The 24,917-nt window shown below is 48.2% G+C and overlaps 2 protein-coding genes across 2 annotated transcripts; both read left to right on the top strand.

The window, feature by feature from the left end:
* The first annotated feature begins 778 nt into the window (after positions 1 to 778).
* On the top strand, positions 779 to 21,874 carry LOC105497941 (small integral membrane protein 10 like 3). The gene is made up of 2 exons (XM_011769493.2): positions 779 to 1,174; positions 20,052 to 21,874. The coding sequence occupies exons 1-2, from the start codon at positions 989 to 991 to the stop codon at positions 20,070 to 20,072; spliced, it is 207 nt and encodes a 68-aa protein (XP_011767795.2). The 5' UTR covers positions 779 to 988; the 3' UTR covers positions 20,073 to 21,874.
* On the top strand, positions 20,132 to 21,874 carry LOC139355289 (family with sequence similarity 220 member A). Its single transcript, XM_071095346.1, has one exon. The coding sequence runs from the start codon at positions 20,132 to 20,134 to the stop codon at positions 20,909 to 20,911; it is 780 nt and encodes a 259-aa protein (XP_070951447.1). The 3' UTR covers positions 20,912 to 21,874.
* Positions 21,875 to 24,917: the final 3,043 nt, after the last annotated feature.

Genomic DNA, 24,917 nt, shown 5'->3' with positions numbered 1-24,917 from the left:
AAAAAACTAGCCGGGCGAGGTGGCGGGCACCTGTAGTCCCAGCTACTCAGGAGGCTGAGACAGGAGAATGGCCCGAACCCGGGAGGCGGAGCTTGCAGTGAGCTGAGATCCGGCCACTACACTCCAGCCTGGGCGACAGAGCGAGACTCCGTCTCAAAAAAAAAAAAAAAAAAAAAAAAAGAGCTACGTAACATGAGATTTAGCACTGTAGGCCAGGCACGGTGCCTCATGCCTATAATCCCAGCACTTTGGGAGGCCAAGGCGGATAGATCACTTGAGGTCAGGAGTTCGAGACCAGACTGGCCAATATGGTGAAATCCCGTCTCTACTAAAAATACAAAAATTAGCCAGGCATGGTGGTGCGCGCCTGTAATCCCAGCTACTCGGGAGGCTGAGCCTGGGGAATCACTTGCACCCGGAAGGTGGAGGTTGCGGTGAGCCGAGATCGCGCCATTGCACTCCAGCCTGGGCAACAAGAGCGGAACTCCATCTCAAATAAAAAGAAAAAAAGATTTAGTACTGCAACCATTTTTAAATGTATATAGTTTAGCGGCATTAAATACATTCACGTTGTCTGCAACCATTGCTACCGTCCATCGCCTCTCTTTGTCTTCATTTTCAAACTCACCAGTAGGGGGCGAACGGAGACAGCGCATCAGCCTCGACCCCACGCCTCCTCTCCCGCGCATGCGCGTCTTACCTGCAACAAGGTGGCGGGGGCGTGCCCAGGGGGCGGGGCCTATGGGCCGCGCAGGCGCGTGGCTGGCTTTGTGACGTCAGGCTGCGCGGCCGGCCTGAGACCAGGCGGCGGCTCGCGGAGGCGCTTCTCCGAGCGTGACGTGCAGACTCCGCTCCTCCGCGGCCCGCCCGCCCGCCGGTCTAGTCGCCGCCTCTCTCGCTCCGTGAACGCGCCAGGCGAGGGCCAGCGGCCGGGGCGACGCGGCGCGGAGAGGGCGGGCGGGCGGGCTGTGGGAGCGCCGGTCTCTATATGGCGGCGGCTCTGTCGGGCCTGGCTGTCCGGCTCTCGCGCTCGGCCGCCGCCCGCTCCTATGGGGTCTTCTGCAAGGGGCTGACTCGCACGCTGCTCATCTTCTTCGACCTGGCGTGGCGGCTGCGCATCAACTTCCCCTACCTCTACATCGTGGCTTCCATGATGCTCAACGTCCGCCTGCAGGTGGGTGAGCCGTGCCCGCCCGGCCCCCGGCCCTCCCCAAGAGCCCGCCTCGCCAGCGGGATGCAAACGCCACGGCAGCTGCCACTGCCTGGAAGCTGAGTGTATGCCAAGCACCGTGCATTTTCCCGTGCGACCCCACTTTGGGGAGACCCACTAAAGTGGTCCTTATCCCCGTTCTGCAAACGCGGCACTGGGGGTCAGGTTAAGCGACTTGCCTTGGGGAACGTCCCGCATCTCGGGAGGTGGGGTCCGAGATTGCATGGGCTGGAAGGGTGTTGAAGAGGACCTTTACTAAATGTTGGGTGAATTTTCTAGTTCCGAAACTTTGCACCCCCACCCCTTTTAATCGTAAAGACGGGGGTCTCGGCCGGGCGCGGTGGCTCACGCCTGTAATCCCAGCACTTTGGGAGGCTGGGGCGGGCGAATCACCTTAGGTCGGGAGATGGAGACCAGCCTGACCAACACGGAGAAACCCCGTCTCTACTGAAAATACAAAATTAGCCGGGCGTGGTGGCGCATGCCTGTAATCCCTGCTACTCGGGAGGCTGAGGCGGGAGAATCGCTGGAACCCGGGAGGCGGACGTTGCGGTGAGTCCAGATCGCTCCATTGCGCTCCAGCCTGGGCAGCAAGAGGGAAACTCCGTCTCAAGAAAAAAAGGGGGTGTAGGCCGGGCGCGGTGGCTCAAGCCTGTAATCCCAGCACTTTGGGAGGCCGAGACGGGCGGATCACAAGGTCAGGAGATCGAGACCATCCTGGCTAACATGGTGAAACCCCGTCTCTACTAAAAATACAAAAAACTAGCCGGGCGAGGTGGCGGGCGCCTGTAGTCCCAGCTACTCGGGAGGCTGAGGCAGGAGAATGGCGTAAACCCGGGAGGCGGAGCTTGCAGTGAGCTGAGATCCGGCCACTGCACTCCAGCCTGGGCGACAGAGCGAGACTCCGTCTCAAAAAAAAAAAAAATAAAAATAAAAAAAGGGGGTGTCGCTGTGTTGTCCAGGCTGGTCTCGAACTACTGGCCTCAAGAGATCATCCCATCTTGGCCTCCTAGTGCTGGGATTATAGGCATGAGCCACCACATCTGGCTTGCAAAGACGTTTTATGTTATCTTTGAGGCTAAAAATGGATTGCAAGTTAACAGTGTTTTGATAAATGTACCTTACTTATTTTGGCCAGAGGTAGAACTGAGGTGTAAGGGTGAAGACTAGGGAAAATAAAGTGGGAGAGGTGGAAGCACAAAACTTTTCAGAGGCCTGGAACCATTCAGCTGATCCTAGAGTAGGCTCACACTGCAGCACCCTGGAGACCGCCTGTGCTATAAAAAATTGATATTTCCTTTTTTTTTTTTTTTTTTTTTTTTTAATTTCTGAGACAGAGTCTTACTCTTGCCCAGGCTGGAGTGCGGTGGCGCCATCTCGGCTAACTGCAGCCTCTGCCTCCAGAGTTCAAGTGATTCTTCTCAGCCTCCTGAGTAGCTAGGACTACAGGTGCCCGCCACCACGCTGGGCTAATTTTTGTGTTTTTAAGTAGAGTTGGGTTTTCACCATGTTGGCCAGGCTGGTCTCAAACTCCTGACCTCAAGTGATCTGCCTGCCTTGACCTCCCAAAGTGCTGGGCTTACAGGCGTGAGCCACTGCGCCCAGCCAAGAGACTGATATTTCTACATCCCTTGAATTTCAGTTGCCTTTTTCTTTCTTTTTTCTTTCCTTTTTTGGTAGAGACAAGGTCTCTCTATGTTGCCAAGACTGGTCTCAAACTTCTGGTCTCAAGCGATCCTCCTGCCTTGCCCTCCCAAAGCACTAGGATTACAGTCAGGACCCAGTGAGCCCGGCCTCAGATGACTTTTTCTAGTGGAAGGAAAAGTTGTCACCTCGAGAATTCTTTCTCAAAGAAAGGTGGCCAAGTACTGCACCCCTCTTGCATGCCATTTGCATACCTCTGTGATGAAGGAGGGACTTTTTGGGGAGGTCACAGTTGGACGGTACTTGGGTTGCTCCCTGGCGTGCACAATGAACCAGTCTGAGCGGTAGTACCACCCAGTTGTGAGACACTGCAGGTGCCTTCCCTTCCTAACGTTGGTTTGGCCATATCCAAGTACGATCGTCCAGGTAGCGGGTCTTCAAGTGGCTGGTGCTTGACAGGTGATGGTAGTTAACATGAAACCTAACACTGGCTGTTGATCAAAATTGAGTGAAAGTGGCCGGGAGCAGCGGCTCACTCCTGTAATCCCAACACTTTGGGAGGTCAAGGTGTGTGGGTCGCTTGAGCTCAGGAGTTTGAGACCACCCTGGGCTACATGGTAAAACCCTGTCTCTACTAAAATACAAAAAAATTAGCTGGGCGTGGTGGCGGGGCAATGGCGGCATGAGCCTATAGTCCCAGCTACTTGGGAGACTGAGGTGGGAGGATCGCTTGAGTTTGGGAGGCAGAGGTTACAGTGAGCCGAGATTGTGTCACTGCCCTCCAGCCTGGGCGACAGTGAGATGCTGTCTCAAATAAATAAATAAGTGAGTTGAGATGAACTGGCCTCTTTATTTTGAGGTCCAAATTGAGGTACTTTCGTGTGAGCAAGGGCTTGTGGCATCCTGAAATGGTACCTGACAAGAGGGGTCAGAACCTCCAGCAAGTGGCTTGAATTGAGTGAAGGGTGCTGCTGGATCAGGTCAGGGGACTGGTAAACCAGAAGGCCTGTGCCCTCCCCGGTTACCACCTTTGGAAATAGGGGCCTAGTGTTTGCCGGATCTAGTCAGCACCAAGAGAAATCAGAAATCAAGATTTTTAGATTGCCAATTCAGATTTTTGAAAAAGAAACTTTGGCTGGGCACGGTGGCTCATGCCTGTAATCCCAGTATATTGGGAGGCTGAGGCAGGTGGATCACTTGAGGTCAGGAATTGAAGACCAGCCTGGACAACATGGCAAAACCCCATCTCTACTAAAAATCCAAAAATTAGGTGTGTGTGATGGTGCACGCCTGTATTCCCAGCTACATGGGAGGCTGAGGCAGGAGAATCACTTGAACCCAGGAGGTGGAGGTTCTAGTGAGCCAAGACCGTGGCACTGCACTCCAGCCTGGGAAACACAGCAAGACTCCGTCTCAAAACAAACAAACAAACAAACAAACAAAAAAACAAGCAAACAAAAAAACAGAATTTTTTTTTTTTTTTTTTGAGACGGAGTCTTGGTCTGTCACCTAGGCTGGAGTACAGTGGCGTGATCTCAGCTCACTTCAAGCTCCATCTCCTGGATTCATGCCATTCTCTTGCCTCAGCCTCCTGAGTAGCTGGAACTACAGGCACCCACCACCACGCCCGGCTACTTTTTTGTATTTTTTAGTAAAGACAGGGTTTTACTGTGTCAGCCAGGATGATCTCGATCTCCTGACCTCGTGATCCGCCCACCTTGACCTCCCAAAGTGCTGAGATTACAGGCGTGAGGCACCGCGCCCAGCCCAAAAAACAGATTTTAAAAAGAAGAAACTTCGAGGGCAAAACAAAAAGTGTCTGCAGGCTGTATTTGGCCCCTGTACTCCCCTTTTTGAAACCTATTGTCTAGAGTAACATAATTTGCAGTCATTTGTAAAAATCGCAAAAACTACTGTAAGAGAAAACCTACTACATGATGCTGTTTTGGTGAAAATTGCTTTTTACCATTGAGAAATCTGCCTTTTTTATATATCCACTTCTCTATTTATAACCACCTCTCTAGTCTACCCTACTGTATCCATTCGCCGGGACTATTGAAGTATCTGCCATCTCCACCAAGCAGAGGCAACTTCTAAAAAACGTAAATCAGACTGAGGGCTGGGTGTGGTGGCTCATGCCTATAATCCCAGCACTTTGGGAGACTGAGGTGGGAGGATCGCTTGAGCCCAGGAGTTCCAGACCAGCCTGGGCAACACAGCAAGACCCCAGTCTGTACAAAAACAAATTAGCCAGGTGTGGTGGTGCGTGCCTGTAATCCCAGCTACTCGGGAGGCAGAGGTGGGAGGATCGCTTGAGACAAGGAGGCCGAAGATGCAGTGAGCCTCGATCATGCCACCGCACACCAGCCTGGGCAACAGAGTGAGACTCTGTCTCTAAAATTAAACGACAACAAAAACACACACCCTCCCATAAATCTGATCATGTCATGTCTAAAAGAAAGCTGAACTCTGGCTGGGCGCGGTGGGATGTACGCCTGTAGGTCCCAGCACTTTGGGAGGCTGAGGCAGGCGGATCACCTGAGGTCAGGAGTTTGAGACCAGCCTGGCCAGCATGGTGAAACCCCATCTCTACTAAAAATAAAAAAAATTAGCCGGGCATGGTGACGTGTGCCTTTAATCCCAGCTACTTGGGAGGCTGAGGCAGGAGAATTACTTGAACCCTGGGAGGTGGAAGTTACAGTGAGCCAAGTTTGTGCCACTGCACTCTAGCCTAGGCAACACAGCAAGACTCCATCTCCAAAAAAAAAAAAAAAATAGTAATAAGATTGAAAAAAGAATTCTGTGGGCCAGGTGCAGTGACTCACCCCTGTAATCCCAGCACTTTGGGAGTCCGAGGTGGGAGGATCGCTTGAACTGAGGAGTTTGAGACCAGCCTGGGCAACATGACGAAACATCATCTCTACAAAAAAAAAAAATACAAAAATTAGGTTGGTGTGGTGGTGCGTGCCTATAGTCCCAGCTACTCAGGAGGCTGAGGTGGATCACTTGAGGCCAGAAGGTCGAGGAGGCAGTGAGCTATAATTGTGCCACTGTACTCTAGGCTGGGCAACAGAGCAAGACCTTGTCTCTAAAAGAAAAAAGCGTGAAGATTGTAGGCTTGGGCTAGACCAAGTGCAGCGAGCAGCCACTTCACATCCTGGGGGTGGGGAGTGGGGTGTCTTTCTTCGGGACCGTGATATTTACCTCTGCTACTTTCAACTCCCCTGCCAGTTTTAGAGTTTTTGTTCATTTGTGAAAAACCACTAACTTACCGGATTTGAAGGTTTAATTTTTGTGGCTTTTTGGTAAAAGGAAGTGCAACAGGAAACAGACTCTGAAGGAATAAAGGGGATAGCCCCACGCCGCCTTCTTCTTTTTTTTTTTTTTCCTTCGGAACATGCTTTACTCTCACTTGAGGCCAGGAGCTTGAGAAGCCTGGGCAACATAGTGAGACGCCATCACTATGAAACATTAAAAATTAGCTGGATGTAGTGGTGCACACCTGTAGTTCCAGCTACTCGGGAGCCTGAGGTGGGAGGATCGCCTATTCCTGGGAATTCAAGGCTGCAGGGAGCTCTGATCACACCACTGCTCTCCAGCATGGGTGACAGAGTGAGACCAAAAAGAAAAAGCCAGGCCTGGCGCGGTGGCTCAAGCCTGTAATCCCAGCACTTTGGGAGGCCAAGATGGGCGGATCACAAGGTCAGGAGATCAAGACCATCCTGGCTAACCCGGTGAAACCCCGTCTCTACTAAAAAATACAAAAAACTAGCCGGGCAAGGTGGCGAGCGCCTGTAGTCCCAGCTACTTGGGAGGCTGAGGCAGGAGAATGGCGTAAACCCAGGAGGCGGAGCTTGCAGTGAGCTGAGATCCGGCCACTGCACTCCAGGCTGGGTGACAGAGCGAGACTCCGTCTCAAGAAAAAGCCATACCCATTGTCTTCATTGCAGGAATGTTGGAATCTGTTTCACGAGTAATGAGGCATAAAGAACTCCATTTTCCAAATGTATTTAGGGGGCCTCTCCCCCCCAGATCTCTAGTTTGTAGGGCAGTGGGGCGTTTTAAGGAGGTTAATACCTCATTAGGATGAAAGATGATTAAATGAGAAAATGATGCAGACAGTTATATACTGAGAATGGTGATGATTTTAAAATACTATTTGCAAGCAAGCCTTAGTCTCCTGGAGTTGTTAGCATCCTTCTTATTTATACAGAATCTGAAATACAAGGCAGTTAAACAGAATCAATACCAAATACTAAATTTAGTAAAAGCAAGATGAAAAATGGTACTGTGAATCTGCTATACTTTAACGAGTCATGCCAACAACTTTTTAGTTATGTGGCCTGTGGGAAGAATCAAGTGTTTCTTAGTCCTAGATCATATATATATGTATATAATTATTATTATTATTATTTTTTGGGATGGAGTTTCACTCTTGTCGCCCAGGCTGGAGTGCAATATCATTTCAGATTGGCCGGGCGCGGTGGCTCAAGCCTGTAATCCCAGCACTTTGGGAGGCCGAGACGGGTGGATCACGAGGTCAGGAGATGGAGACCATCCTGGCTAACACGGTGAAGCCCTGTCTCTACTAAAAAATACAAAAAAACTAGCTGGGTGAGGTGGCGGGCGCCTGTAGTCCCAGCTACTCGGGAGGCTGAGGCAGGAGAATGGCGTAAACCTGGGAGGCGGAGCTTGCAGTGAGCTGAGATCCGGCCACTGCACTCCAGCCCAGGCAACAGAGCAAGACTCCGTCTCAAAAAAAAAAAAAAAGATTTCAGATCACTGTGACCTCCGCCTCCGAGGTTCAAGTGATTCTCTTGCCTCAGCCTCGTGAGTAGCTGGGATTACAGGTGCCTGCCACCATGCCCAGCTAATTTTTGTATATTTGGTAGAGATGGGGTTTCACCACGTTGGTCAGGCTGGTCTCGAACTCCTGACCTCAGGTGATCCACCCACCTCAGCCTCCCAAAGTGCTAGGATTACAGGCATGAGCCACTGCACCTGGCCAATTTTTTTTTTTTTTTTTCTTTCTTTCTTTCTTTTTTTTTTTTTTTTTTGAGGAAGGGTCTTCCCTGTCGTCCAGGCTGGAGTGCAGTGGTGCGATCATAGCTCACTACAGCCTCCAGCTCCCAGACTCAAACAATCCTCCCACTTCAGCCTCTGAGTAGCTGGGGCTACACGCATGCGCCACCATGCCTGGTTGGTTTTTTCATTTTTTGTATAGACGGGGTCTCACTATGTTGTCTAGGCTGGTCTCGAACTCCTAGCCTCAACTAATCCTCCTGCCTCAGCCTCCCAAAATGCTGAGATTACAAGTGTGAGCCATCATACCTGGCCCTCCTTAGTCTTTTGTTTTTGTCTTTTATGTCTTTTTATGTTGGACTTTTTGGTTGCTTTCACTTTTTGGCTAATGTGAATAATGCTACTACGAACATTTGCATGTAAGCTTTGTGTGGACATCAGTTTTTATTTCTCTTGCATGTATACTTAGAGCAGAATTGCTGGATCATATGTAACTCCTCTTTAACCATTTCAAAAAGATCATTTTTTTTTTTTTTTTTTTTTTTTTTTTTTTTTTTTTTTTTGAGACGGAGTCTCACGCTGTTGCCCAGGCTGGAGTGCAGTGGCGCGATCTCGGCTCACTGCAAGCTCTGCCTCCCGGGTTCCCGCCATTCTCCTGCCTCAGCCTCCTGAGTAGCTGGGACTACAGGCGCCCGCCACCGCGCCCGGCTCATTTTTTGTATTTTTAGTAGAGACGGGGTTTCACTGTGGTCTCGATCTCCTGACCTTGTGATCCGCCCGCCTCGGCCTCCCAAAGTGCTGGGATTACAGGCTTGAGCCACCGCACCCGGCCTAAAGATCACTTTTTTTTGAGACAGAGTCTCATTCTTTCGCCCAGGCTGGAGTGCAATGGCGCGATCTTGGCTCGCTGAAATCTCCGCCTTCCAGGTTCAAGCGATTCTCCTGCCTCAGCCTCCCGAGTAGCTGGGATTACAGGTGCCCGCCACCATGTCCAGCTAAATTTTGTATTTTTAGTAGTGACGGAGTTTTGACATGTTAGCCGGGCTGGTCTCGAACTCCTGGGCTCAAGTGATCCACCTGCCTCGGCCTCCAAAGTGCTGGGATTACAGGCATAAGCCACCGTGCCCGGCCTGAAGTTCGTTTTTATGTAGCCAAAGTTTAACAATCTTTTCTGACATTTGGTTTTTGTCAGCGGTAGAAAGGTCTTCCTAACTCTAATGATAAAACGAATTCATCTGTATTTTATCCTGATACTCTTATGTCATTTTTTAACTTTCAAATATGATGTAATTTGGAGTTTATCCTGGTATGTGATGGGTGGGATGCAGACTGATATTTCTGCAAACAGTACTGCAATGAAACACTGTGTGCCTGTGGCATTTTTTGTCTTTTTATGTTGGTTCACTAGAAAGCAAGCTTTAAGGCTGGGTGCAGTGGTTCATGCCTGTAATCCTAACAATTTGGGAAGCCAAGGTGGGAGGATCACTTGAGCCCAGGAGTTTGACACCAGCCTGGACAACACTTTGAGATGCTGTTTCTTTTTTCTTTTTCTTTTTCTTTTTTTTTTTTGAGATGGAGCCTCGCTCTGTCACCCAGGCTGGAATGCAGTGGCAGGATCTTCGCTCACTGCGACCTCTGCTCCCCAGGTTCAAGCAATTCTCCTGCCTCAGCCTCCCAAGTAGCTGGGTCTACAGGCACCCACCACCATGCCCAGCTAATTTTTGTATTTTTAGTAGAGACAGGGTTTCACCATATTGGCCAGGCTGGTCGGTCTCGAACTCCTGACCTCGTGATTCGCCTGCCTCAGCCTCCCAAAGTGTTGGGATTACAGGCGTGAACCACTGCTCCTGGCCAGACACTTGTTTCTATAAGACAGAAAGAGAGAGAGAAGGAGAAAGTAAGAAAGAATAAAAAAAGAAAGGAAAGAAAATAAAGCTTTAAGAAGACACTGTCTGCTTGGTATACCAACCTAATACCAGCACCTAGAACAGCACCTGGCTTAGGGTAGGGGCTTAATGAAGGATTGCTCATTGAATGTGTGGCAGGAATTTTTTTTTTTTTTTTTTTTTTTTTTTTTTAGAGACGAAGTCTCGCTCTGTCGCCCAGGCTGGAGTGCAGTGGTGCTATCTTGGCTCACTGCAAGCTCCGCTTCCTGGGTTCCCGCCATTCACCTGCCTCGGCCTCCCCCAGTAACTGGGACTATAGGCGCCCACCACTATGCCCGGCTAATTTTTTGTATTTTTAGTAGAGACGGGGTTTCGCTGTGTTAGCCAGGATGGTCTCGATCTCCTGACCTCGTGATCCACCCGCCTTGGCCTCCCAAAGTACTGGGATTACAGGCATGAGCCACCACAGCCAGCCAAAAATCTTTAGAATCTTGAATCAGAGGTTTTCAGCACTTGTAATTTTTTTTTTTTTTTTTTTTGAGATGGAGTCTTGTTCTTGTTGCCCAGGCTGGAATGCAATGGTGTGATCTCAGCTCACTGCAGCCTCCACTTCCTGGGTTCAAGTGATTCTCCTACCTTAGCCTCCTGAGCAGCTGGGATTACAGGTGGCTACCACCATGCCTGGGTAATGTTTGTATTTTTAGTAGAGACAGGGTTTCACCATGTTGGCCAGACTGGTCTTGAACCCCTGACCTCTGGTGATCCACCTACCTTGGCCTCTCAAAGTGCTGGGATTACAGGTGTGAGCCACCGCACCTGGCCATCAGGTGTGATTCAGACGTGCCAAGTGGCGAGTAGCAGGAACTCAGTGATGTTAGTGTGTTCCTTGTGATCATGATTCAGCTTAATTTAGAAGCTATGCGGTCATTCCTGTTTCTCCTCCTCTGGGCTGTGTGGAAATTTGGGGATTTGTTTCTGCTGCCTCCAGTCTGATCATTTGGGCCATGAGCACAGTGAGTTAAGGTATGCTAGTGTTCATACCTGAGGGGTGTGTAACCGGCCCATCTGGGAGCATGTGTGAGCTCTCCTTGCGTGCAGGAGCCCCTCAAGGCCCACCGTTTCCCTGCTGGTTTTAGCTGTGTCTTCTCCCCTTTGGGACTAGCCTTGCCAGCCCTCTTTCAGAAACATTGGGGCCAAGATATTTTTAGTTTACAAAGCAACAGCACCGTCATGCCCTGGAGGCTGGGAATAGCTCGGGTGAGGGAAGGTGAGGGTACAGGCACCCACGAGGGCAGCAGCTAAGTGGGTCAGGCCATTGTAGTCCGGCAGGTCAGCTGCCCAGATGGGCAGGGATCTGCGAGGAAGGTGACCGCTCCTGTTGTGATGAGGATCGGGTATACCTGGGCAGCCTCGTTTCCCCTGGCACGGCGCGCCTGTGACCTCCCGGGCTTCATGTTCAGCCTTTGTCATCTTCGGTGGGAGGCAGAGGGAGGTGTAGGCTGCAGGATTTACCCTCTGAAACCCAGGGCTGCACTTTATTCATCCTGAACCGTGCTTTCTTGAAGTTCAAAATAAGACTCCTTCCCTCATTCTGGTGGTCTCCGCTTTGGTAGCTACCTTTGTTGGTAATAACATCATTTACACTGTTTTTTAAATTTTGTAGAATTAACATGGCATGAGAAGGCCAAAAAGAGCTGATTTTGTATACACTTAGGCATACTTTATCTGGTACAATATATCTCTAGCATACTGAGCATAAACTATGAAAAAACCCATAAATGACTTAAATATGCCTAGAAATTATTTAGAAGTTATTTGTGACCCTCACAATACAGGAAATATGTTTAACAGTCTAATATCAGAAGAGGTTAGTTGAGGACTCTGAGCCAAAATGTTTTTGATAACTTATTGAAGTCTTTTTGTGACTGGGCACGGTGGTTCACGCCTGTAATCGCAGCACTTTGGGAGGCCGAGGCAGGTGGATCACCTGAGGTCAGGAGTTCGAGAGCAGCCTGGCCAAACGAAACCCTATCTCTACTAAAAATGCAAAAATTAGCTGGGCGTGGCAGCTGGCACCTGTAGTCCTAGCTACTTGGGAGGGTGAGGCAGGAAAATTGCTTGAACCCAGGAGGTGGAGGTTGCAGTGAGCCAAGATTGCGCCACTGCACTCCAGCCTGGGTGACAGGGCAAGACTCTGTCTCAAAATAAATAAACAAACAAATAACCCATTGAAATCTTTTTGATAAGAGAATTAGTTTATTACTGAATACTAAAGTACTAGAAGAACTTCAGGGCACAGTTTATTCTATCATGATTGAATACATGATTACCTTATTAAATGAATGATTTTTTTCATGTTTCTGAGTTATAAAATAAGTGATTATTTTATTTTATTTTATTTATTTTTTTTGAGACGGAGTCTCGCTCTGTCGCCCAGGCTGGAGTGCAGTGGCCGGATCTCAGCTCACTGCAAGCTCCGCCTCCCGGGTTTACGCCATTCTCCTGCCTCAGCCTCCTGAGTAGCTGGGACCACAGGCGCCCGCCACCTCGCCCGGCTAGTTTTTTGTATTTTTTAGTAGAGACGGGGTTTCACCGTGTTTGCCAGGATGGTCTCGATCTCCTGACCTCGTGATCCGCCTGTCTCGGCCTCCCAAAGTGCTGGGATTACAGGCTTGAGCCACCGCGCCCGGCCAAAATAAGTGATTATTAACGGTACCTTATACTGCGTTAGTTTGCTAAGGAAAATGAAAAAAATAAAAATGATACCTTATTTAAAGTACTTTAACACAATTCTACAAATGTTTCACCTTTCTGAATAATGCTAAATCCTTGTACAAGGACTTACTAAAAATGGTTAGAAACTAATTTTTCTGAGCGCTGTCCCATATTCTATGACCTGTTTTTCTTGGGAATTAAAATACTGGTTGGGTGCAGTGGCTCCCACCTGTAATCCCAGCACTTTGGGAGGCTGAGGTGGGCGGATCATCTGAGGTCAGGAGTTAGAGACTGGCTTGGCCAACATGGTGAAACCCCATCTCTACTCAAAATACAAAATTAATGGGCTGGCAAGGCTAGTCCCAAAGGGGAGAAGACACAGCTTAAACCAGCAGGGCCATGGTGGCATACACCTGTAGTCTCAGCTACTTGGGAGGCTGAAACAGGAGAGTCGCTTGAGCGCGGGGAGCAGAGGCTGCAGTGAGCCGAGATTGCGCCACTGCATTTCAGCCTGGGCGAGACCGAGTGAGACTCCATCTCAAAAACAAAGAATTAAAATACCAATTTCAATATATATTGAAATATATTTAGGAATTTTTCCATTTAAGGATAATGTTCATTTTTTTAAAAAATTTATTTATTATTATTATACTTTAAGTTGTAGGGTACATGTGCATAACGTGCAGGTTTGTTACATATGTATACTTGTGCCATGTTGGTGTGCTGCACCCATCAACTCGTCATTTACATCAGGTATAACTCCCAATGCAATCCCTCCCCCCTCCCCCCAGGATAATGTTCATTCTTAGCACATTTTCACCAGCAAAATAAATGTAAGATTTGAAAGAATACGGCCAGGGATGGTGGCTCACGCCTGTAATTCCAGCACTTTGGGAGGCTGAGGTGGGTGGATCGCTTGAGCCCAGGAGTTCAAGACCAGCCTGGGACATGGCAAAACATTGTCTCTACAAAAAATACAAAAAATTAGCTGGGTGTGGTGGCACACACTTGTGGTTCCAGCTACTTGGGAGGCTAAGGTGAGGTGATGGGTCCCAAGCTTGAGGAAGTTGAGGCTGCAGTGAGCCATGATTGTGCCATTGCACTGCAGCATCTTTCTTTCTTTCTTTTTTTTGAGACGAAGTCTTGCTCTGTCTCTCAGGCAATGGTGCCATCTTGGCTCACGGCAGCCTCTGCTTCCTGGGTTTAAGTGATTCTCATGTCTCAGCCTCCTGACTGACTAATAGCTGGGATTATAGGCACATGAAACCATACCCAGCTAATTTTTGTATTTTTAGTAGAGATGGGGTTTCACTGTGTTGGCCAGGCTGGTCTCAAACTCCTGACCTCAAGAGATCTGCCCGCCTTGGCCTCCGAAAGTATTGGGATTACAGGTGTGAGCCACCGTGCCTGGCCTGTAGTCTTTTATATGGCTCATATATATACAGCTTTTTCTTTTCTTTTTCGAGTCTCAGTCTTGCTCTATTGCGTAGGCTGGAGTATAGTGGTATGATCACAGCTTACTGCAGCCTTGAGCTCCCAGGCTCAAGCAGTCCTTCCCCACCTCAGCCTCTCAAGTGACGGGGACTACAGGTGTGCACCACCACACCCAGCTAATACTTTTAATTTTTTTTTTTTTTTTTTTGAGACAGAATATTGCTCTGTCGCCCAGGCTGGAGTGCAGTGGTGCTATCTTGGCTCACTGTAACCTCCACCTCCTGGGTTCAAATGATTCTCCTACCTCACCCTCCCGAGTAGCTGGGACCACAGGCACACGCCACCACGCCCGTTAATTTTTGTATTTTTAGTAGAGACGGGGTTTCACTGTGTTGGCCAGGCTGATGTCAAACTCCTGTCCTCAAGTGATCCACCCGTCTTGGCCTCCCAAAATGCTGGGATTACAGGTGTGAGCCACTGCTCCCAGCCACTCTTTTAAATCTTTTTTTGTAGAGACAGGGTCTTGCTGTGTTGCCCAGGCTGGTCTCAAACCCCTGGGCTCAAGCCATCCTTCTGTCTGTGCCTCCCAAAGTTTTGGGATTACAGGTGTGAGCCACTGCACCCGGCCTGGTTCAAATATATTTTAATGAATTATATAGAATAATGGTCACAATTCTATCAGTAAAAATTTTTGAGCATGTCCCACAAGATATATATAAGTATTCATAAAGTATATATTTTGCTCGCTCAGAATATGGCACATATTATAAAACATAGAAAATGTTAAAAGGGAGAAGAAAGAAGAATGAAATAGACCAAGACGTTCTAATATTTTCTCCCATATTAACAATGGCTAGGCTGGGTGCTGTGGCTCATACCTGTAGTCCCAACACTTTGAGAGGCTGAGGCAGGCAGATCACCTGAGGTCAGGAAGTCAAGACCAGGCTGGCCAACATGGCAAAACCCCATCTCTACTAAAAATACAAAAATTAAAATTAGCCAGGCATGGTGGTGGGTGCTTGTAATCCCAGCTACTCAGGAGGTTGAGGCAGGAGAATCGCTTGAACCCAGGAGGCGGAGGATGCAGTGAACCTAGATTGCACCATTGCACTCCAGCCTGGGCAACAAGAGTGAGACTCCATCTCAAAAAAAAAAAAAAAAAAAAAAATTAGTTGCACACGGTGGTGTGGGTGCCTGTAATCCCAACAACTTGGGAGGCTGACGCAGGAGAATCGCTTGAACTCAGGAGGCGGAGGTTGCAGTGAGCTGAGATTGCACCACTACGGTCCAGCCTGGGTGACAGAGTGAGACTCCGTCTCAAAAAATAAAAACCCTGGCTGGGCACAGTGGCTCACGCCTGTAATCCCACCACTTTGGGAGGCCAAGGTGGGCGGATCACCTGAGGTCAGGAGTTTGAGACCAGGCTGATCAACATGGAGAAACCCCGTTTCTACTAAAAATACAAAATTAGCCAGCTGTGGTGGCGCATGCCTGTAATCCCAGCTACGCAGGACGCTGAAGCAGGAGAATCAATTGAACCCAGAAGGTGGAGGTTGCGGGGAGTCGAGATCGTGCCATTGCACTCCAGCCTGGGCAACAAAGTGAAACTCCGTTTCAAAATAACTAACTAACCAACCAACCAGGCCGGGCGCGGTGGCTCACGCCTGTAATCCTAGCACTTTGGGAGGCCGAGGCAGGTGGATTGCCTGAGCTTAGGAGTTTGAGACCAGCCTGGGCAACTAGTGGAACCCCATCTCTACCAAAATACAAAAAATTAGCCAGGCGTGGCAGTGTGCACCTGTAGTCCCAGCTACTCGGGAGGCTGAGGCAGGAGAATTGTTGAACCTGGGAGGCGGAGGTTGCAGTAAGCTGTGATCCTGCCACCGCACTCCAGTCTGGGTGACAGAGCAACACTCCATCTCTTAAAAAAAAAAAAAAAAGAAGAAGTTGTTGGTGGCGTTACCCCATTTTAACAACTCTGGACTAGAAGATTGTGTAAAGTTTTTCAGAGTTTCTATAGCTAATTATTTTGTGCAAGAAGCAGATCTGACCACTCTCTTTTGTTTGAGACATTCAACTCAGCTGGCTTCTTCTGGGACACTGAATTTTCCTGATATGCTTGGGGTCTTTCTCCTTGGTGTCTGTGGTGAGCCCGCCCCACCTGGTGTGTCTGTCTTGGTGTTCCTGGCCTTCTGTAGCACTTTCTGTCTTTGTCCCTTGACATGTTCTACCAGGGCCATCATTTTATCTACCTCTCAGAAGCTGGCGACTTCTGGATCTAGGTCCCCAGCTCTGACACCCATCTTGAGCTAGGACTTTTATGACTCCAACTGCTTACCAAAGTTGCACAGTCAAACTCTGTATGTCCCAGTCTGCACTTAACTTTCCTCTGGACCTGCTGCTGCTCCCATTTCCAGTTAATGACACTTTCATCACCCAGAATTGAAAGTCAGAAGCCTGTGAGTCTTCTCGCCTCCTTCTGCATTGAATCAGTCACCAACTTTATTCTTATTTTTAAATTTTTATTTATTTATTTGTTTGAGACAGAGTCTCGCTCTGTTGCCTAGGCTGGAGTGCAATGGCGCGATCTCAGGTCACTGCAACCTCTGCCTGTGGGGATCAAGCTGTTCTCCTGCCTCACCCTCCCAAGTAGCAGGGACTACAGGCATGTGCCACCACACCCAGCTAATTTTTGTATTTTTAGTAGAGATGGGGTTTTACCATGTTGTTCAGGCTGGTCTTGAACTCCTGACCTCAGGTGATCCACCCATCTCGGCCTCCCAAAGTGCTGGGATTACAGGCCTGAGCCACTGCACCCAGCCAGTCAACAACTTTTTAAAAATACTTTAGCAAGGCACGGTGATACACACCTGTAATCCCAACTACTTGGGAGGCTGACGCGGGAGGATCACTTAAGAGGCCAGGAGTTCGAGACCACTCTGGGCAACACGGGGAGACCCTCTCTCTACCAAAAAAAAACCAAAAACCTGTTCAATTCACCCACTTGGATCTCTTCGAATTGCACTTTCCTTTCTCGCTCTAGAGCTTTGTGATAAACTTCCGTTCCTGCTCTGATTAAAAAAAATTTGCCAGGTGTGGTGCCTGCCTGTAGTACCAGCGACACAGGAGGCTGAGTTAGGAGGATTGCTTGAGCCCAGAAGTTCAAGGCTGCAGTGAGTTGTGATCATGCCATTGTCCTCCAGCCTGGGTGGCAGAGTGAGACCTTGTCTCAAAAACAACAACAATATGAAACTTCAGTCTGTCCCTCCTTATGATCACAGCCTTCTTTCTTTCTTTTTCCTGCTGTATGGAATAGCCTCCTAACTGGTGTGTCTATTCTGAACCATCTCCAGTCTGTCCATCACAGTGCAGCCAGAATAATTCATCTGAAATGCAAATCCAACCATCCTGTCCTTGCTGAAGCTTCCCGGCTAGCTCCCATCACCGGCTCCCTGTGACATGGCCCAGGGCCTCTTTCTCTAAACTCTCCCTGCTTTCTCCTTCAGCCTCCAATAATAATTGCATCCTTCATTTTCTCCCCAGTGTTTTTTATTTATTTATTTTTTATTTGAGATGGAGTCTTGTTCTGTTGCCAGGCTGGAGTGCAGTGGTGGGATCTCGGCTCACGCAACCTCTGCCTCCCGAGTTCACGCAATTCTCTTGCTTCAGCCTCCTTAGTAGATGGGATTACAGGCATCTGCTACCACGCCTGGCTAAGTTTTGTATTTTTAGTAGAGACAGGGTTTCACCATGTTGACCAGGCTCGTCTCGAACTCCTGACCTCATGATTCAGGAGGTCAGGCCTCCCAAAGTGCTGGGATTACAGGCATGAGCCACTGTGCCTGGCCAAAATTTACAACAAATCTTAATGCAATTATACATCCATGTAGCATCAAGAGTCTCCTAGTTCCATAAGATTAGAGAAACAGCAGTTTCCTACCTGCATTTCTCCATCCCCATCAGCCACTTTCAGCTGTAGCTGATCCTTTCAGTATTGCTGCTTTTTTTTTTTTTTTTTTTTTTTTTTTTTTTTTTTTTTTTTTGAGACGGAGTCTCGCTCTGTCGCCCAGGCTGGAGTGCAGTGGCCGGATCTCAGCTCACTGCAAGCTCCGCCTCCAGGGTTCACGCCATTCTCCTGCCTCAGCCTCCCGAGTAGCTGGGACTACAGGCGCCCGCCACCTCGCCCGGCTAGTTTTTTGTATTTTTTAGTAGAGACGGGGTTTCACCGTGTTAGCCAGGATAGTCTCGATCTCCTGACCTCGTGATCCACCCGTCTCGGCCTCCCAAAGTGCTGGGATTACAGGCTTGAGCCACCGCGCCCGGCCGTATTGCTGCTTTTTAATTTTAATTTTTTTTTTTTTTTTTGAGATAGGGTCTGACTCCATCGCCCAGGTCAGAGGGCAGCGACTCGATCTCAGCTCACTGCAACCTCTGCCTCCCAGGCTTAAGCGATCCTCCCACATCAGCCTCCTGAGAATCTGGGACTATAGCTGCTGAATTTACAGGTGTGAGCCACCACGCCTGGCTGAGGGTGGGGGTGATTTTTAAGTGAACACATCATGTGTCAAAATTAGATTTAATTTGTCACTTAATAAGGAAACTAATATGATGTTATAACCAGTTTAAAGGAAAATTCAGGGAACAACTCAAAAGTGAATTTACAGATAGATGTAAAGCTGGCCAGTATCCGTAGGGCAGTGATCAGTACATTCCATGAGACTCATTAGTCTAATGAAACTAATCAGATTGTTTTCTTTGGACAGGAACTTGTTTGCCTTACTCTTAAGGTTTTTGGCAAATGACAGAGTTGTAAAGCAACTCAGAGACAATGAAGGTGCTTGTCCCGATAAAATTACATAACCCGAAGGATGCACTGGGTAGCATGCCCAATCATCGAATTTTTTTGTTCATTTCAAAGCCTTTTTGCAATTTTTTTTTTTTTTTTCCTGAGATGGAGTCTCGTTATCTTGCCCAGGCTGGAGTGCAGTGGCATGATCTCAGCTCACTGCAACTTCCACCTCCTGGGTTCAAGCGATTTTCCCACCTCAGCCTCCTGAGTAGCTGGGATTACAGATGCCTACCACCATACCCGGCTAATTTCACTTGGCCAACATGGTGAAATGTCATCTCTACTAAAAATACAAAAACCAAATTACCTGGGTGTGGTAGCAGTCACCTGTAATCCCAGCTACTCGAAAAGCTAAGGCAGGAGAATCACCCGAACCCGAGAGGTGGAGGTTGCAGTGAGCCGAGATCATGCCGTTGCACTCCAGCCTAGGCAACAAGAGCGAAACACGGTCTCAAAAAAAAAAAAAAAAAAGAAAAACTCTATTATTTGCTAATTTGAGGGTGGGGAACTAAGCCCACAAAATGTTCTCTTCCAGCCCGGGCGTGGTGGCTCACTCCTGTCATCTCAGTACTTTGGGAGGCCGAGGCGGGTGGATCATGAGGTCAGGAGATCAAGACCATCCCAGCGAACTTGGTGAAACCTCATCTCTACTAAAAATACAAAAAACTAGCGGGCGTGGTGGCACGCGCCTGTCACCCAGCGTGGGCGACAGAGCAAGACTCTGTCTCAAAAAAAAAAACAAAAACCATAAATATGGCCGGGCGTGGTGGCTCACACCTATAATCCCAGCACTTTGGGATGCTGAGGCGGGTGGATCACTTGAGGTCAGGAGTTCAAAACCAGCTTTACCAATATGGTGAAACCCTATGGAGACTGTCCTAAAGATCTTAGTGTTTGTTAGGAAATATTTGGTGGGTGTAGATGCTCTTAAGACCCATATGTCGGCCGGGCGCGGTGGCTCACGCCTGTAATCCCAGCACTTTGGGAGGCCGAGGCAGGCGGATCACCTGAGGTCAGGAGTTAGAGACCAGCCTGACCAACATGGCGAAACCCCGTCTCTACTAAAAATACAAAAATCAGCCGGGCGTGGTGGCAAGCACCTATAATCGCAGCTACTTGGGAGGCTGAGGCGAGAGAATCGCTTGAACCTGGAAGGTGGTGGTTGCAGTGAGCCGAGATCGCGCCACTGCACTCCAGCCTGGGTGACAGAGCGAGACTCCGTCTCAAAAAAAAAAAAAAAAAAGACCCATATGTCTTCATTTTAGAACTTAAATTTGATTCCCTTTCCTAGGTTCATATTGAGATCCATTGAAGGCCCTCCAGAGTGATGAAGGTGTGACCTCAGGCCCACCGCATCCAAGAACACGAAGCATGAGGGACAGAAGGGGGTCCCTCGGCACCTGCCTGGCACAAGTGCAGCAGGCCAGAGGAGGTGACTCGAACAAACTGTCATACAGCCTTAAGAAAAGAATGCCGATGGAGGGCCTTTGGCCTGCAGATGCACCCTCCTGGATGAATAAGCCTGTGGTTGATGGAAATTCACAGAGTGAGGCATTATCACTGGAAATGAGAAAGGATCCGAGTGGGGCTGGCCTCTGGCTTCACGGTGGTGGCCCAGTGCTTCCATACGTGAAAGAATCAGTAAGAAGAAATCCAGCCTCAGCAGCCACTTGGAGCACAGCCATGGGTTTGCTCCCTGCTCCAACAGAGTGTTTTGCTCAGGTGGCCTGCAGTGGTGTTGAAGCTCTGGAGCGGGACTGGCTTGGAGGAGGGGCCAGGGCCACCGACGGCCACAGAGGACAGTGCCCCAAAGGAGAGCCTCGGGTGTCACGACTGCTATGCCATCAAAAACTGCCGGAAATGGGAAGTTTTCAGGATGACCCACCAAATGCTCTTCCCAAGGGTCTGGGCTCTGAGTTGGAACCCTCTTGCCTGCACTCCATCCTGTCTGCAACACTGCACGCGTGTCCTGAAGTGCTCCTGAATGATGAGACAAAACGAGTTTTCCTTGACCGTTTAAAGCCCATGTTTTCAAAGCAAACGATGGAATTCAAGAAAATGCTTAAAAACACCTCGGATGGTCTGCAGATAACACTGGGGTTACTGGCTCTGCAACCTTTTGAATTAGCAAATTCATTATGCCATAGTTAAGGTACAAGCAGAACAATACAAATAGATTAATTTTAAGAGTTGTCTTAGAATGATTTCTTTCGCAGTAAGTCTGGATGCAAACTGTGCAGCCCTTAGGTTCCTGCTGTAGTTTGTACGACCCGGCAGACTTAAAATAAATTGAGTTTAAATTCAAAGCCGGTTGATGCGGAAGGACATTTTTTAGCATGTGTTAAAATTGTGCTTTAAAAGACTTATAAAGAGTTGGGAAACATTTCAGGAGATGATCATAGCCTGTATAAGTATCAGATTAGAACATACGGATTTACCATGAAGTTCTGTCTTCAACACCCATTCTAAAGGGCTACTGTCCCAAATCCTGTGTGTCCCTTCGGCTTGTCGATCACCCAATGGAAATGGACACTCGTAAAGTCTACACCGCTGTACTTGGCGTTAAATCTTGTTGAATTTGTGGTAAGCTGTTATCATTTCTACATTTTGTAGAATGATTTTGGTCTGCAGCAACATTCGATCTCACTTCTCACACCCCTTTCCTTCCACTTGAAATGCAATGTAGACAGAGGCCCCGTGGTGAAAGTTGCAATATTAAGTTTACCTTTAGAAGATCCCTTCTCAAACTTGGAACCCTGGCAGTGTTACCTTAAACAAGAATGAGCTCGGGAAAAAAGTAACACAGTTACAGAGAGGCAAATCGAGTTATTTCCCTCATTAAAAGTTTCCCAGATTCTAGGAATTGCAGTATCTTGTAACCTAAAAATTTTCCAGTTGACTCCTTTTATTGTCTGTTGATGACTTTAATAAAGGTCATTTAAGGGCGTAAGTTTTTAAAGACTCCCAAAGTGAGACTTAACCATTTTCGGGATTATTGATTGCATATACCAGTTTATGTTGTGTACTGAATTACTATGCCATGTGCTATTTTAGTGTTTGGGGAAAATGAAAAATAAAATTTGTTCTTTAGCTTAATAAATATGTCTTATTTTATATGTGTGGTCTTGGTTCTTCTTGTGTTTTTATTAATGCCGTTGTCGTCCTGATAGTTTTTATTATTTGAGACAGGGTCTTGCTCTGGCACCCAGGCTGGAGTGCAGTGGTGTGATCATAGCTTACTATAACCTTGAACTCCTGGGCTCCAGTGATCCTCCACCTCAGCCACCTAAGTCGCTAGGACTACAGTTGCATGCCACTGTGGACTTTTTTTTTTTGAGATGGAGTCTTGCTCTGTCGCCCAGGCATGCAGTGGGCGTGATCTTGGCTCACTGCAAGCTCCGCCCCCCCCCCCCCCCCCCCCCCCCGGGTTCATGACATTCCCCTGCCTCAGCCTCCCAAGTAGCTGGGACTACAGACGCTCCCCACCATGCTGGCTAATTTTTTGTATTTTTTAGTAGAGACGTGGTTTCACCGTGTCAGCCAGGATGGTCTCAGTCTCCTGACTTCGTGATCTGCCCACCACGGCCTCCCAAAGTGCGGGGATTACAGGCATGAGCCACTGTGCGCCACCTTTTTTTTTTTTCTTTGAGACGGAGTTTCACTCTAGTTGCCCAGGCTGGAGTGGAATGGCATGATCTCAGCTCACTGCAACCTCCGCCTCCCGGGTTCGAGTGATTCTCCTGCCTCGGCCTCCCGAGTAGCTGGGATTACAGGTGCCTGCCGCCATGCCCAACTAATTTTTGTATTTTCAGTAGAGATGGGGTTTCACCATGTTGGTCTGGCTGATCTCGAACTCCTGACCTCAGGTGATCCACCTGCCTAGGCCTCCCAGAGTGCTGGGATTACAGGTGTGAGCCACTGCATTCAACCCCCTAATATATATTTTTTTAAACATCAAGGTAGGTTGCCAATGCACAAGATTAGAAGCAGAGCTTGAAAAACAAAATATAAAGCTAGACCGGAACTCAACTGTCACTCTGCTCCCAGGAAACAAGTCGTGCCTTGTGAACCTTTCGGTTGGTGCTCAGAGTCCCAAAGAAAAAGTCCTTATGAGACAAACCATCTCCTTCTAATCTAAGTGGCACTGCCTTGGTGGGGCATTTAAAACCCTGCTGAACAGCCATGCCCTTTTAGTGTCACTGTGATCGATTGCAAAGTGAGATGAGGACACTTTTAAGTGTTGTAAAATAGAGAATGTTTTCTTGTCAAGTCCTCCTTTTACTTCCCTTGTTTTTGAGACGGAGTCTCGCTCTGTTGCCCAGGCTGGAGTGCAGTGGCGCAATCTCGGCTCACTGCAAGGTCCGCCTCCCGGGTTCACGCCATTCTCCTGCCTCAGCCTCCTGAGTAGCTGGGACTACAGGCGCCTGCCACCACGCCCGGCTAATTTTTTTTTTTTTTTTTTTTTTGGTATCTTTAGTAGAGATGGGGTTTCACTGTGTTAGCCAGAATGGTCTTGATCTCCTGACCTCGTGATCCACCCGCATCAGCCTCCCAAAGGGCTGGGATTACAGGCATGAGCCACTGTCCCTAGCCTTTTCTTTTTTTGAGACTGAGTTTTGCTCTTGTTTCCCAGGCTGCAGTGCAATGATGCGATCTCGGCTTACTGCAACCTCTGCCTCCCAGGTTCAAGCGATTCTCCTGCCTCAGCCTCCCAAGCAGCTGGGATTACAGGCATGCACCACCATGCCTGGCTAATTTTGTATTTTTAGTAGAGACGGGGTTTCTCCATGTTGGCCAGGCTGGTCTCGAACGCTCTACCTCAGGTGGTCTGCCCACCTTGACCTCCCAAAGTGCTGGGATTACAGGCATAAGCCACCTCGCCTGGCCTTCCTTTTTTTAAAAAACGAAGTTTACTTCGGGATTGAACTTTCCATGACCCACCAACTGTTTTATTTCCTTTGTTTTGTAGGTTGCAAGTACACATATGTTCAGCCAATTGCAAAAAGTCCAGAATTCCTTATTAAGCATCCAGTGATATATTAATAAATTTTTTACAGTTTTTTTTTTTTTTTTTTTGAGAGACAAAGTCTCACTATGTTGCTTAGGCTGGTCTTGACTCCTGGCCTCAAGCAATCCTCCTGCCTCAGCCCCCAAAGTGCTAAGATTACAGGCATGAACCACCACATCCAGGCTGACATGCTTTCATATTGTGATGTTAAAATACGGTGTGCATGCTGGGGATGGTGGCTCACACCTGTAGTCCCAGCACTTTAGGAGGTTGAGGTGGGTGGATCACCTGAGGTTGGGAGTTCGAGACCAGCCTGACCAACATGGCGAAACCATGTGTCTAATAAAAATACAAAAATTAGCCGGGGCGTGATGGTGGGCGCCTGTAATTCCAGCTACTTGGGGAGGCTGAGGCAAGAGAATCACTTGAACCCAGGAGGCAGAAGTTGCAGTGAGCCGAGATCACGCCATTGCTCTCCAGCCTGGGCAAGAAGAGTGAAACTCTGTCTCAAAAACGAAACAAAAAAATCCTGCACTTTACATGCATTTTTCTTTTTCTTTGTTTCTTTCTTTTTTTTTTTTTTTTTGAGACAGAATCTTGCTCTGTTGCAAGATTAATGGATAATATATTCAACATAAAAACTCAAAAATGAGAAGCCTAAGTAAGATTTGATTCTTATTAAATGAGTTTAATGGCTGCTCCTACTTGGCTCTCCTTTGTTTCCAGAATGTTCTCTCTCTTTTCTCCAAACATTTTATGTATATCAAAACTTGATGGCTGGGCTTGGTGGCTCATGCCTGTAATCCCAGGACTTTGGGAGAGGAGGACTGCTTGAGTCCAGGAGTTGGAGACCAGCCTGGACAACATAGCGAGAACCCCACTTCTACAAAAAATTTAAAAATTAGCTGGGCATGGTGGCACATGTCAATCGTCCCAGCTACACAGACAGCTGAGGCAGGAGGATCTCTTGAGCCCAGGAGCTTGAGGCTGCAGTGAGCTATGATCACACCACTGCACTCCAGCCTGGTGACAGAGACTCAGTCTCAGGAAACTAAAAAATAATAAAAAATAAAAAACCTTCATTAATCAGATAAATTTAAAAAACATCTGACGGCTGGGCGCAGTGGTGCATGCCTGTAATCCCAGGAC

The sequence above is a fragment of the Macaca nemestrina genome, chromosome 4, assembly GCF_043159975.1.
Source record: "Macaca nemestrina isolate mMacNem1 chromosome 4, mMacNem.hap1, whole genome shotgun sequence".
Classification (NCBI taxonomy): domain Eukaryota; kingdom Metazoa; phylum Chordata; class Mammalia; order Primates; family Cercopithecidae; genus Macaca; species Macaca nemestrina.
This window is presented reverse-complemented; position numbering and strand designations above follow the sequence as displayed.